At 34.8% G+C, this 15,664-nt stretch overlaps 2 protein-coding genes across 2 annotated transcripts; both read right to left on the bottom strand.

Moving 5' to 3' along the window:
* Positions 1–1,269: 1,269 nt before the first annotated feature.
* LOC115977977 (putative UPF0481 protein At3g02645) lies at positions 1,270–3,108 on the bottom strand. The gene has a single exon (XM_031100006.1). The coding sequence runs from the start codon at positions 3,000–3,002 to the stop codon at positions 1,386–1,388; it is 1,617 nt and encodes a 538-aa protein (XP_030955866.1). The 5' UTR covers positions 3,003–3,108; the 3' UTR covers positions 1,270–1,385.
* A 9,992-nt stretch (positions 3,109–13,100) lies between these two features.
* On the bottom strand, positions 13,101–14,729 carry LOC115960931 (putative UPF0481 protein At3g02645). The gene has a single exon (XM_031079968.1). The coding sequence runs from the start codon at positions 14,718–14,720 to the stop codon at positions 13,101–13,103; it is 1,620 nt and encodes a 539-aa protein (XP_030935828.1). The 5' UTR covers positions 14,721–14,729.
* Positions 14,730–15,664: the final 935 nt, after the last annotated feature.

Genomic DNA, 15,664 nt, shown 5'->3' with positions numbered 1-15,664 from the left:
AAATTAATTTAGTTTTCTGTGGAAGAAAATATTATTCCTTGTAGTTTTCATCGTCGTTTTGTAGGTTTGTTTGATGTTCATGGTACAAAGATTCCCATGATAGTGTGTTTGAACTTTGAATGAATTTGTGGGATATATTCTCTTTCACTATCACAAGTTGGGAAATTGTCTCATATTCTAATTGTGATTTAGAAAGTTAATTAAGTTTCCTAGCTGAAGAAGGAAAAATTAATTTGGGTTTCTGTGGAAGAAAATATTATTCCTTGTAGTTTTCATCATCGTTTTGTAGGTTTATTTGATGTTCATGGTACAAAGATTCCCGTCATAGCGTGTTTGAACTTTGAATGAATTTGTGGTATATATTCTCTTTCAGTATCACAAGTTGGGAAATTGTCTCATATTCTAATTGTGATTTAGAAAGTTAATTAAGTTTCCTAGTTGAAGAAGGAAAAATTAATTTGGGTTTCACTGGAAGAAAATATTATTCCTTGTAGTTTTCATCGTCATTTTGTAGGTTTGTTTGATGTTCATGCTACAAAGATTCCCGTGATAGCATGTTTGAACTTTAAATGAATTTGTGGTATATATTCTCTTTCAGTATCACAAGTTGGGAAATTGTCTCATATTCTAATTGTGATTTAGAAAGTTAATTAAGTTTCCTAGTTGAAGAAGGAAAAATTAATTTGGGTTTATGTGGAAGAAAATATTATTCCTTGGTGTGAAAGGAAAGTTTGACTATTCCCTATTAAAGAGGTAATGTATTTATAATCCAAAAGGAAATACGAAAAGAGTCTTATAAATAAGAGAAATGATATGTCTACAACATTTCTACAACATTTTTACAACAAATCCTAAGTGATAAGTTGTTACTAGTTGTTATTGTTGGGGCAAAAAAGTAATATTAGCATTAGTTTGAAATTTGAACCAATAACCACTAACCACATATGATTTGTTGTAAAAATATTGTAGAAATATTGTAGATGTAGCATCTTTCTATAAATAAATAGTGCTACAACGAATTTGATGGCTTTGGTCCAAGGGTCCTTATGGGAAAAGGGAAAATAAAGCATAAAACCAAGAGAGAAAAAATGAATTTTCACTGGGAGGAACGCAAGAGGAAGGAGAAAGTAAAGTATTGCCGGAAGATAGCCAAGGAGGAGAACGCAAGGCAATTGTGGATAAAATAAAGGGTCATTGGTAACAATAACTAAATGAAAATTCTCATATGGTATATATACTTGAGGTATTAATTTCAAAAGGAATGATTTTTTTTTTTTTTTTTTGTCGTATTCAATTGTGTTTTAGTGAATACAATAAGAACTGGTAACACATGTTGCACACATGCAGCCAGTTAAATACACTAGGCAACAACAGAGTGTAAAAATTCATAGAGTGGCCAAAAATTTGGAACAATTGTACATAGAACAAGCAGTCTGCAGAGTAGACAGCAATATTAGAATGTTAGCTGCTAAAAATGTAAGACATGGCCATGAACCAAAGATATACTTCTTGAAACCAGTCATCTTGTTCCTCCAACACCCTGAATAACTAGAATTTGCAGCTTCAATGGCCTTGTCTAGAATTGGAACTTTTGTTACCCTCACAGACTTAGTCATTCCATTCCAAAGCATCGCTACTTCTTCATCGCTCTTGAGCCGGTTCAAGATGATCCCGGCCTCTCGAAGAATCTTCACATCCTCCTCAGTATCAATAATTCCATTCATCAATTCCGTGTAGCGTGTAAAAACCATCACGTCCGGTGCAATACATGCCTCATAGGCGACCAGATTCCTTAAAACAACCTCAGAGTTGCCATCCAAATGAATAACTGGAAGGTAAAATGTACCTGAACTTTTGTCAAAATTTATAGTCCCCAAGCCACCCTTTGATGGACGAAATTTAATACCATTTTTATGAAGCTGTGTGACGCTAGGAATTGCAATCTCTTCTACTTTTGGGCTTTCAGCTTTCTTCTCATTAGATACGCTTTGCGCGTCTTCGGCCACAGCCTCAGCTGACGAGATGAGATTGGTTATATCACTTTTGTTCTTAAGTTTGCATAGATAGGAGATGATTATAAATGGCAGTGTAACTAAAAGCTTCACTGCCTTTGAATTGAAAATCTTAATGAGAAGGCGGAGCGGGGCCAAGTTAATATAACTTATTGCTTTCAAGATGGATTGGAAGCAGCCAATCTTTTTGTCTTCTTTTGGCTTTTCCTGCTCAGAATTATCAGCTACAAGTTGCAATTTCGGTGCAACCATGTAGTAGAGAAGCTCTAGCAAATGGGATTTTGTGAAACATACTTCTTTGAAATGTTGATCATTGATGCACTCTATGGGCGACATATGTTTGCAAAAACCAATTAGCATTGTTGCTAATACTTCGTCATGATCTTCGCAGGGATAAAAGCTGTGGACTTCTCTGAGCAAAAATAAAGGGATTTGGTTTTCTAGCATGATAATATCCCTAAGGACTGCATGGTGTGCCGTTTTCCGATGCGTGTGGTCGATCAAATGCGCCATCTTAGAAGTTATTCGCATAAGCGAGTCTTCCATTTTTGTGGAGTAGGTTTGGAGATACTCCAACAATAAGGAAGCATCAATGGACAACATCCAAGAGAGTGTTTCTTGGTCGAATTCCAAGAACCTATGATAACAAGCACGGATGCACCTATCACTTTCCGCGATTTGGTTAACCAAGTCGCGGAATTTGATTTCTTTGAGGTTCTTTTGCAATCTCATAGCTGAAGTGAGCTTGTAGTGTTCCATCTCGAGAAGTTCAAGCCGGTGGTGATGGTATGGGCCAAGGGCTACAAGTTGTGGAATGTATGCTTCTGGTTTGAAAGAGAGTAGGGTTTTGGGTACACTAAAGATGCTAACAAGAACACCTTCATCATTGTCTTGAAGGCCTTCTTCTAGGGCTCGACTTATCTGTATGACCCATTCTTGGTCATGACTTATATGTATAGATGATTCACTGGGTTTTAGCTCAGAGTACATGGTCTCTTCAGAGGGGGGAAATTTGCTATTTGCTGGTGTTTTACCTTGAAATGAGAGAAAGAACAGTGTGAATGTGTTGTTTTCTTCTTTCTTTTGTTGGACTATGTGAGGTATTGAAGACTGTCTAGCTAGGCACCTATTTATAATAGGTTGGACTCGAGCATGAACAAGTGAAAAAGCAAAATGTTTGGTTTGTGATTATAACATATTTTCCACATGCAACCTATTTCTATTAATTTGCTTTCCTCTGTCATAATGATCTGGCAAGTAAATATTGGCAGATTCAGTCAAATAGGTCCCACTTTGTTTTATTTAAATTTTTTTTTTAAGATAACTCTCAAATTTTGAAGAATGAGAGTGTCACGCAACATAGGGAAATCATGTTTTATATATATTGGATGAAGGGAAATCATGTTATATACCAAAGCAAATTTCGTGCCAAGTAATGCTAAATTCACATTACTTTTTTTCAAAATTTGTTAAGGTAATAAATTGTGATCCAATCAATGCTATTTTTGCATATATATGTATAAGAAAGTTTAATTTATTTGTTATCTCAATTTTTTTTTCTAGGTTATTACGAATTGCCTAAAAAAAATAATGGGTCCGTTTGAATACAATTGAAAACTGAAAATACTGTAACAAAATAATTTTTAAATATATAAATATTACCGTCTCCTTTTTAATGAAAAAGTTATTCAAAATTATATTAATGGGTCCGGTGCCCAAGTGTACGGTTTATATGTTGAAAGTCAACAAAATTCACTTTAAAAAAATAATAATAATAAGAAAAGGGCTGAAACGCACTGCGTTAGTGCGTTTCAGCCCAATCCAAATGTTACCAATAATTTCTCTGTCAAAGATGAATTGTTTCATTATTTATAAACAAAAATATTTGACTTTTCCCATTGCCCAAACCGAGTGAAAACCAGTGCACTGTTTATATGTTGATAGTCAACAAAGTCGGCTTTAAAAAAATAATAATAATAAAAAAGGGCTGAAACGCACTAACGCAGTGCGTTTGATCCAAACGTTACCAATAATTTCTGTGTCAAAGATGAATTGTTTCATTATTTATAAGCAAAAATATTTGACTTTTCCCCATTGCCCAAACCGAGTGAAAACCAACCTTTCGTATGGTAGTATATATGCGACAAATGCTTTGGGTCGTGCTCGAGCATGTTTTTCATGTTTTTTTACATAATTCTCTAATTTACCCAATAATTCAAGATTGTTGTCAGTTTCTCTTTATTTCCATGAAGTTTTCATCGTCGTCTTGTAGGTTTGATTGACGTACACGGTACAAATAATCCAGTGACAGCATGTTTATCTGTTTAACATGTTAATGACTAACTTGTTTATATCTTGGTTTTTAGTTGTTATTTTCAATCATGCAAGACATGAGTGAGTTATTTTTCATTTTGTTTTTCTTTTGTTATGATTTTATTATTTTGGTTGTGTTTGGATAGGTGTTATTGCACTTTTTACTACTATTTATGAGTTTCATAGTACTATTTCAACTAACTTTTAGTTTTATCTACATTACTTTCAGCTAAATATGTTGTTCCCAAACAGACACTTAATGTATGATAAATAGTTGAACTACATTGTACTGGTCATCGACTCATAGTAGCCTAGACCAATATTAGATTGGTTGTGGTAGCTGCATAACATCCCACCGGTAACTTAATCTCTAAAGTTAGCCTATGAAATATAGATTGTAATTAGAACATACAGTTTTTAAATTTTTTTTTATTGAACTTTATCTAGGATTAAAACCTTATAATTTATTTTCTTTTGACATTTTATGTAATTTTAAGTATTTATTAATTTATAAGAGTTTCTTCATTTTTCTTGTACTTAATTAAGTAACGATTGCATGTGAGTCCATAAATTATTGGAAAACAATATTGACAATTGAATCTCCACCTTGAAATTTATAATTAGAGTATCCATTCTTTTGTCTAAGTGGTCTTATCAGGTTGTAAATCTTAGGTCATCCCAAACAAAAATCTTTTACCCTAGCTTTATATAAACAAATTAATCTTACAAAAATAAAATTATGGGTATAGTATGTGGATGCAATCGAATCTCCTACTATACACGTCTCATTAATCAAGTATTAAAAAACAAAATTTAAGATTCATTTTCAAAAAATAAATTTCTCTACTCTAGTAAAGTTTGCAATTGAATTGATTGTGGAGTACCAGTATGCTAGTGTGTTTTTTGCCATGCGTGAAAATGAAACTTAACATTACTTCTTTTTTTTTTTTTTTTTTTGGTAGAAAAAACTTAATATTGACTAGTTGGTTATTGCACATTGATTTTGTTGCTTATTGAAACAAATTTCTCATTGACTAGTTGCTTATTACAAATTTCTCATTTCTCATTGCTTATTACTCATTAACTAGTTGTTTGGACTTGGACCTTATTGTTCATTGGTTATTATAGCTAAGAACCATCTATTATACGCGTCTCATAAAGGAAGTTTACAAACCATCAGGTATGAAAATTTTGCATGATTCCTAAGGAGAAAAACATTTATAATCATAATGCTTAAATTTGTCGTAGGATTGAGCTTGCCCTGTGTGATAGTGAGTGTATTCATGCCATGTATGAATTTTAACTAAATAAATCAATTTCGCACCGAAAACCATTTCAGTTTGGTAGGATAAACAAAATATTTTGATATTGGTTATACCAGTGTACTGCTTTGAGATTATCGCTGTTTATATGTTTCTATATATTTACATGTGTTTATATTTATTTATGTAAGCATGAATTTATCAATTTATATGTTTATGTTCATCAACATAAACTTTACAATCCAAATATTTTATAAGCCTAAATATTAGCTTAGGCACATTAACCTAATATATTAGCTTAAGTAACATAACATTTTTTTTCTTTCAAATTTTTAATTTTTTATATTGTACAGCCTGCAAAAAAATGTTACCATTCCCCTCAATCAAATCTATCACAATTTAATAAAATAATGATTAGTAATCTTAAACTCAAAGGATTGGGACCAGAAAAAGTTTCAATCAAATAAAAAAGACTTGAGAGTGTTTTGTGAAAAACTCCCATTTAATTCACTATTTTCTAGTGAATCTTAGGTTTTTCCCGTGAGATTTCTATATGTTTTGAAAATGTACCATGTAAGGTTTTTTATAGTTGAAAATGGGGTTCGGAACGGCTCTCAAACGATGTGAGATTCATTTCAAACGTCAACCATTATTGTAGAAAATTTGCATTTTTTATACTCCTAAAACCCTAGCTACATAAGCAAGAATGTGCCTACATACGCATGCTTTAGCTTGCGTACATAGCCCACGACACACGTACGCAGGCCAAGGGCCACTTTGGTCATTTAATTTTCCAAAAATAGATTTTTGCTAAATTAAAAAGTTATATTTTCCATTTTAGCACTTCTCAAGTCAATTTAATATCTGATTGAGCTCTAAACTGGCCTTGGGCCTTAGAATTCGAGCATCATTAGGGAACAGTGGCCCGAGTTGTAAGGGATACAAAATGCGATGTCTACAATGGTATCATTGTATGTGACCATGAGGGTATTGTGGTTGTTGCCTCAAGCAAACGCTTACCACTACCATTGGGGCCACTCAAAGTAGAAGCCAAAGCAATGGACGAGGCTGCCTCATTTGCTACAGACATCGGCTTACAAGAAGCTATATTTGAAAACGATTGCGCAGTGCTTGTAAGGGCCCTCTCAGACACGACATAGGCGCCTATCACCTTCGAGAATATCATATCTGGCATCCATCTTAAGCTGCAGACCTTCAAACAATACCAGGTAGTGCATGTACAAAGACAAGACAACAAACCAGCTCATACTATGGCTCAAAACACCAAAGGAATTAACAACTTTGTATCGTGGATAGAAGAAACACCCTCTTTTGTTGACTCTCTTGTATTTCAGGATGCTTTGTTTGTCCAATAATTAATAAAGTTATGTATTTCTCATAAAAAAAAAATGTCACTCATTTTGTTCGTTTGAATAACAATAGCTGAAATATAAATAAATTTATCTTATTCAGCAAAAGAAAAAAAAAAAAAAAAAGAACAATCGGATTCTTGGTATTTAATTAGTGCTGAGTGTACTAACTTAGGAAGATTTGTTATCCATAACAAAATCAGAATCTGATTAATTTGCAATTCATTTCCAATCTTTCTGTTGATCATTTTTTGAATAAATGATTTCATCAAAGGTGTTAGAGATATATATTAAACATATATTAGGAGGTTATTGTACTGCACTCTTATACAATAAAAATGTAGCCCTTAAGAGATTCTTCAATGGATGTAAGCCGTCAAGTTTGAACCACATAACCCTCGTGTTCTCAGTGTTCCTATTCTATGCTTCCTTTTCCGCATCCACTCTAGCATACACAACTTGGTATAACACATTACATTGCTAATATTTAACATGGTATCAGAGCCAAACTTCGTTCTTGGCATCAAACAAATATCTCTAACATGTTAAATATTAGCAATGTAATGTGTTATACCAAGTTGTGTATGATAGAGTAGATTCGAAAGAGGAAGCATAGAATAAGAACACTGAGAACACAAGGGTTACATGGTTCAGCCTTGACGGCCTACATCTACGGACGAATCCCTTAAGGGCTACATATTTATTGTATAAGAGTGTAGTACAATAACCTCCTAAGTTACAATGAACCCTAATATGAGTATATATAGGCGACTAAATTCTAGACTACTAGTACAAGCAGAATTGGACTTGGGCCTATTACATTGGGTTAATATATGTTTAATATATATCTCTAACACCCTCCCTCAAACTCAAGGTGGAAGCTCAATGAAGACTTGAAGTTGGATAAGTATGAGAAGATCACTTGGAGATGCCATGAAGAATGCCTTTGAAGAAACCACAATGAAGAATGTGCCAATTGACCGATTTCGAAGCCTCAAATGCAGAAACAAAGCCCAAAATCGGAATCTACGCAAAAAACTGAGCAAGATAGGCCCTTTCGGAAATTTTGACTTTTGGTCAAGGGTTAACACAAAAAGTCAAAGTCAACGAATCCTGGTCAAGTCAACAGTCAGGGCTCACGGGTCAGATCCAAGTGGTCCAGGTCTGGTCGGCCGGGTCAACGGTCAACTAGGTGATGTGGTACTGACGAGGCGACACTACTGACGTGGCTAGATGACGTGTCTGATGACATGGACTACAGCGTGCGTGGCATGCTGACGTGGAGAGGTGACATCAGATGACATCAGCAGAAGTCTTCAGCGCGGGGCAAGCGCGTGGATGTTCCACCAACGCGTAGAGGAGAAGCCAGAAACCCAGGTAGCGTGTGGAGGCGTGTGCAAAATCGGTTCAAAGCCATATTTCTTCCGTAGGCAGATCGGTGGTCGACATGGCTAATAGGACGACGCGTGTGGCCAATGGATGAGCTACACAATCGGAAATCGTGGCGGTGCGTGGGAAAGATCCGAAAACGCAGGCGGTGCGTGTGACCTCGTATGATTACCAGATTCTCAAGCCAAGTGGATCAGTGGACGACAAGGCCGTCTTGGCGACGCGTGTGACTGAGATCCAAGCTGGGAGTCGAGAATCTTCAGCGGCGCCTATGAGAGTTCTAGGAGCCATTGGTCGCGTGGTGGCACATGCGGCTGCTGTTGGAGGTGGAATTCCTGGGTTTTGTTCACGATATGCCGTGGAGCACTTATGTTTGGTTGGTTTCATCAGGCGAAGGCTTGATGTGCACAGATCTTATATTGATGTCATGGGTTTGCTTGAGTTTGTTGGATTTTGACACAGCACAGAGTCATGGTGTCTGCGAGATGCCGTGAAGTCTAGATCCAGCAAAGAAATATGTGTGACTTCAGATGGTGGTATGCACGTGTGAATCTTCTTTGTTGTGTAGAGATGTTTGTTTGATGCCAAAAACGAAGTTTGGCTCTGATACCATGTTAAATAGTAGCAATGTAATGTGTTATACCAAGTTGTGTATGCTAGAGTGGATACGGAAGAGGAAGCATAGAATCTGAGAACATGAGGGTTACGTGGTTCAGCCTTGATGGCCTACATCCACGGAGGAATCCCTTAAGGGCTACATCTTTATTGTATAAGAGTGTAGTACAATAACCTCCTAAGTTACAATGAACCCTAACATGAGTAACTTCAGATGATGGTATGCACATGTGAATCTTCTTTTCTGTGTAAAGATATTTGTTTGATGCCAAGAACGAAGTTTGGCTCTGATACCATGTTAAATATTAGCAATGTAATGTGTTATATCAAGTTGTGTATGCAAGAGTGGATGTGGAAGAGGAAGCATAAAATAGGAACACTAAGAACACGAGGGTTACGTGGTTTAGCCTTGATGGCCTACATCCACGAAGGAATCCCTTAAGGGCTACATCTTTATTGTATAAGAGTGTAGTACAATAACCTCCTAAGTTACAATGAACCCTAACATGAGTATATATAGGCGACTAAATCCTAGACTACTAATACAAGCAGAATTGGGCTTGGGCCTATTACATTGGGCTAATATGTCTCATTAGACACGTCATCTAGCCACGTCAGCAGTGTCGCCTCGTCATCACCTAACTGATCGTTGACCCGGCCGACCCGACCCGGACCACCCGGATCTGACCTGTGAGCCCTGACTGTTGACTTGACCTGGATCAGTTGACTTTGACTTTTTGCGTTGACCTTTGACCAAAAGTCAAAATTTCCAAAAGGGCTTGTCTTGCTCAATTTTTCGCGTAGATTCCTATTTTGGCCTCCGTTTCTTCATTTGAAACTCCGAAATTGGACAATTGGCACATTCTTCATTGTGGTTTCTTCAATGGCATTCTTCAAGGCATCTCCAAGTGATCTTCTCATGCTTATCCAACCTCAAGCCTTCATCGAGCTTCTGCCTTGAGTTTGAAGGAGAGTGTTAGAGATATATATTAGACATATTAGTCCAATGTAATAGGCTCAAGCCTATTCCTGCTTGTACTAGTAGTCTAGGATTTAGTCGCCTATATATACTCATGTTAGGGTTCACTGTAACATAGGTTATTGTACTACACTCTTATACAATAAAGATGTAGCCCTTAAGGGATTCCTCCGTGGATATAGGCCGTCAAGGCTGAATCACGTAACCCTCGTGTTCTCAGTGTTCTTATTCTATACTTCCTCTTCCGCATCCACTCTAGCATACACAACTTGGTATAACACATTACATTGCTAGTATTTAACTGAAGGAAATTAAAGAAATAAAACACAAACCAAATACAAGGATAAGAGCTCAAAAGTGTCCAGCACACATCTCTTTAATTATGTTATTCCATTTTATATGTACATGGGTATTGCACAGCATTATATTATTGAAGGGTCTAGATTGAAAGTTATAAAAGCAACTTTCAATCTAAATTCTTGAATAAAAAAATTTGAAAAGAGTAAAAAAAAAAAAAAAAAAGTAAAAAAATCTGTGAGCAAATTACACTGTGCAATACTGATCTCATTTCACATAAACTCACATTTTCTTTTTAACACTAACACTCAACCACGTTAAAATTATGACAAATCCAATTGTAGCACAAAATTGGGTCTTAGATTTTCTCACTAATCATGATGCTAACAATGTTACGTAGAGTACTTGACAGTTGACATTATAGACTACATGACATGACTACAAGCAGAGAGAGTTAGGTTATAGGGACCCATTTTGGACTTAAAAGCTCAGGATAAGTACGTACGTACCTCAAATCCACCGCCTGATAGTCACCTATTCTTGAATGGCATCCTTCTTTTACTGGATAGAAGAATGAAAAAGAAAACCCACAGTTTGGATTTTAATTTTTTTTTTTTTTTACTACAAAATAAATAAGGAAGCCAGCTTCAGATTCGTATGTTAGCTTTTCTTTCATATGAAAAGTTCCAGCCAATTACTTCAAGAATTATATTTTATTTGTTCTTAGTTATTAGACATCAAACATACAAATTGTTGGTTTTGCTGGACCTGGACGGAGTTGATATGATTCTGATTTCTGAACATTGGTTTAATTTAGGCACCCATTATAATGGATTAGGACTTAGGACCTGTGACATAGAGTGTGTATATATATGATGAGAACGACATAGGAGTATATATTGACTATATATAATATAAGGAAAAGAAAACCCAGGAAAAAAACGAGTTTTTTCTTCTTTGCTTCTACTCCAAGAATCTGACAAGAAACTACGTGCTCAAGCAGTTTTGTTTGCATTCAAAAGAATTCAAAACGATGACCTAGCTAGTAGAAATGATAAAAACTTTGAAAAAGTGACCGAATGGAATTAATTACATATACCTATGCACATTTGTCTGGTATAAATAAGCACCCAATATATGTTTGCTTGCAAAGAAGAAAAAAATGCTCGAGACTCTGGAGAAAGAAAGTGATGCATGAAGCCTTGTTATTTATTTATTTATTTTGAAAGGGAAGGTGGGGTATTTTATATTTGATTTTTCTTCAATTGGATTTTTTTGGGTCCGTTTGGATACAACTTATTTTTGCTAAAACTGAAAACACTGTAACAAAATAATTTTTAAATATATAAATAGTGCCGTAGGATCCATTTTTAATATTTTTTTTGAATAAAGTGGTTGTGGGTCCTATGAACAGTACGCAAACAGTGCTGCTACAGTGCGTGAACAGTGCTAATGTCTCCCTAAAAGGCGTGAAAAAAAAAAACGTTGAAAAGTGAAAACGTAGACGCCCGTAAACGTGAATCCAAACACACATTTTATATAAAATTATTTCTGTGCAATGCATGACTTGAAGATTAAGAGTAATATATAATTTTAAAGAAAGTACTTTAATAATATAATTAACATTTAATAATAAAATAAATCTTATAAATAAAAAATACTCTAAATTACATCATTAATACACATCATGTAAAACCTTTTTTTTTATAAGGTTTATAATATATCAAAAAATAATTAATGAATTATTCCTATAATTTCTTTTAATAATTAGGATTTAAAGGGAGTAGTATTTTATTTTACTTTCTTTAAAACAAAAAATAAAGTTTTACTTAAAGTCAGTGGTGGAACCAAGATTTCACTTTGAAGGGCAAATTAAAAGGCAATATAATAATAAAAAAATTTAAAAAAATAAAAACCTAAAATATACTAATCGATACTAAAAAAAAAATAAATAAACAATTGTAAACAAATGTGTAATTTTCATACAAAATAAACTAAGAAAATAAATTCATATAAAGGTTTTAAAAGTATGTATAACAACATACATGCAACGTTGTATACACATTGCACTACATTGATTGTTTTTAAAAACTTGGCTTCAAAGTAATTAAAATTGAAAATTGCTAAAAGTACTACAAAATTTGCTATATAAAGCTTATAAATTGATGTGTTAATGAATGTGATTTATTTAAAATTTGGATTTATAACAAAATTTAGAGTTTGAAATTGAAATGTCAAGATATGGAGAAGAAAAAAAAAGACGTTGGAGGCTTTTTAATAATAATAACAATAATAATTTTGTGTAAAATATAAGCCACATTAGTTGAAAAGAAGTGACTATAAATTTTTTTTAAAAAAGGTGTGAAAAATTAATAAATGATAAACACTAAAAGTGTTGTGAATTTTCTCTCTTTTATAAACGGATGACATTTTTTTGAGATATAAGTACAATATGTTGATAATTAACCCTGATGGCATGATTTCACTAAAAAAATGGCATGAGTTAGGAAATCTTTTTTCCATATTTTTCGGTGTCAAGGAAGTTTATATATACAAATATGGGAAGGGTTTTTGGTTTTTTTACCAAAAACGAAAGTTCCTGAATATTAGCAACTATAAAGTCTTTTAAGAGGAGTCAATGGGGGGCATCTCGCACCCTGGCTTTGCCCGTGAACATTTTGGTGACAATAACTGAAAGAAAATTCTCATATGGTATATATACTAGAGGTCTTATTTTCAAAAGGAATGATTTTTTTTTTTATATATATATATTTAATTTTTAGTGAATACAATAGGAATTGGTAACACATGTTGCTCACATACAGCCAGTCAAATACACTAGGCAACAACAGAGTGCAAAAATTCATAGGGTGGCCAACAATTTGGAACAATTGTACATAGAACAAGCAGCCTGCAGAGTAGACAGCAATATTAGAATGTTAGCTGCTAAAAATGTAAGACAAGGCCATGAACCAAAGATATACTTCTTCATGAAACCAGTCATCCTGTTCCTCCAACACCCCGAATAACAAGCATTTGCAGCTTCAATGGCCTTGTCTAGAATTGGAACTTTTGTTACCCTCACAGACTTGGTCATTCCATTCCAAAGCATCGCTACTTCTTCATCGCTTTTGAGCCGGTTCAAGATGATCCCGGCCTCTCTAAGAATCTTCACGTCCTCCTCAGTATCAATAATTCCATTCATCAATTCCGTGTAGCGTGTAAAAACCATCACGTCCGGTGCAATACATGCCTCATAGGCGACGAGGTTCCTTAAAACAACCTCAGAGTTGCCATCCAAATGAATTACTGGAAGGTAAAATGTACCTGAACATTTGTCAAAATTAATAGTCCCCAAGCCACCCTTTGATGGACGAAATTTAACACCATTTTTATGAAGCTGTGTAACGCTAGGAATTGCAATCTCTTCTACTAAAGGACTATCATCTTTCATCTCATTAGATGCGCTTTGCGCATCTTCGGCCACAGCCTCAGCTGACGAGATGAGATTGGTTATATCACTCTTGTTCTTCAGCTTCAATAGATAGGAGATGATTATAAATGGCAGTGTAACTAAAAGCTTCACTGCCTTTGAATTGAAAATCTTAATGAGAAGGCGGAGCGGGGCCAAGTTAATATAACATAGTGCTTTCAAGATGGATTGGAAGTAGCCAATCTCTCTGTCTTCTTTTGGCTTTTCCTGCTCAGAATTATCAGCTACAAGTTGCAATTTCGGTGCAACCATGTAGTAGAGAAGCTCTAGCAAATGGGATTTGGTGAAACATACTTCTTTGAAATGTTGTTCATTGATGCACTCTATGGGTGACAGATGTTTGCAAAAACCAATTAGCATTGTTGCTAATACTTCGTCATGATCTTCACAGGGATAAAAGCTGTGGACTTCCCTGAGCAAAAATAAAGGGATTTGGTTTTCTAGCATGATAATATCCCTAAGGACTGCATGGTGTGCCGTTTTCCGATGCGTGTGGTCAATCAAATGCGCCATCTTAGAAGTTATTCGCATAAGCGAGTCTTCCATTTTTGTGGAGTAGGTTTGGAGGTACTCCAACAAAAAGGAAGCATCAATGGACAACATCCAAGAGAGTGTTTCTTGGTCGAATTCCAAGAACCTATGATAACAAGCACGGATGCAGCTATCACTTTCCGCAATTTGGTTAACCAAGTCACGGAATTTGATTTCTTTGAGTTTCTTTTGCAGTCTCATAGCTGTAGTGAGCTTGTAGCGTTCCATCTCGAGGAGTTCGAGCCGGTGGTGATGGTATGGGCCAAGGGCTACAAGTTGTGGAATGTATGCTTCTGGTTTGAAAGAGAGTAGGGTTTTGGGTACGCTAAAGATGCTAACAGGAACACCTTCATCATTGTCTTGAAGGCCTTCCTCTAGGGCTCGACTTATCTGTATGACCCATTCTTGGTCATGACTTATAAGTATAGATGATTCACTAGCTTTTAGTTCAGAGTACATGGTCTCTTCAGAGACAGGAAAATTGCTATTTGCTGGTGTTTTACTTTGAATAAGAGAAAGAACAGTGTAAATGTGTTTTTTTTTTTTTTCTTCTTCTTTCTTTTGTTGGATTATGGGAGGTGTCAGTTGCTTCTCTTTCTAATTGAAGACTGTCTAGCTAGGCACCTATTTATAATGGGTTGGACTCAAGAGTATGAACAAGTGAAGAAGCAAAATGTTTGGTTTGTGATTATAACATATTTTCCACATGCAACCTATTTCTATTAATTTGCTTCCTTTCCTCTGTCATAATGATTCGGCAAGTAAATATTGGCAGATTCAGTCAAATAGCTACCACTTTGTTTTATTAAATTTTTTGTTTAAAGATAATTCTCAAATTTTGAAGAATGGAGTGTCACGCAACATAGGAAAATCATGTTATATACACCAACATGAATTTCATGCCAAATAATACTAAAATCATATTACTTTTTTCACAATTTGTTAAGGTAATAATTGTGATCCAAGCAATGCTATTTTTGCATATATGTATAGGAAAGATTAATTTATTCATTATCTCGGTTTTTTTTCTTGGTTATTACGAATTGCCTTAAAGAGCTAATAATTTCTCTGTCAAAGATGAATTGTTTCATTATTTATAAGCAAACATTTGACTTTTCCCCATTGCCCAAACCGTGTAAAAACCAACCTTTCGTATGGTAGTATATATGCGACAAATGCTTTTGATCGTGTTCGAGCATGTTTTTCATGGTATGTCTCCAAAGGTGTTAGCTATATCTCGAGCATAACTACGTACCCTATTAGGTTGCTTCCTCTTGTCGTACTTTTCCATATTCTTTAATCTATATATATATATGTACCGAAGTTTTTGAAGTTCTCATAATTTTCCACGTCAGCACAATATTAAAAAAAAAAAAAAAAAACTTTTTAAGACTAAAAAAAAA

The sequence above is a fragment of the Quercus lobata genome, chromosome 2, assembly GCF_001633185.2.
Source record: "Quercus lobata isolate SW786 chromosome 2, ValleyOak3.0 Primary Assembly, whole genome shotgun sequence".
NCBI lineage: Eukaryota > Viridiplantae > Streptophyta > Magnoliopsida > Fagales > Fagaceae > Quercus > Quercus lobata.
The sequence above is the reverse complement of the archived record's forward strand: the minus strand, read 5'-3'. Positions and strand labels throughout refer to the sequence as shown.

Bases quoted from the DNA above. Each gene is read 5' to 3' on its own strand.
- LOC115960931 (XM_031079968.1), bottom strand. From the start codon at position 14,720: ATGTACTCTGAACTAAAAGCTAGTGAATCATCTATACTTATAAGTCAT.
- LOC115977977 (XM_031100006.1), bottom strand. From the start codon at position 3,002: ATGTACTCTGAGCTAAAACCCAGTGAATCATCTATACATATAAGTCAT.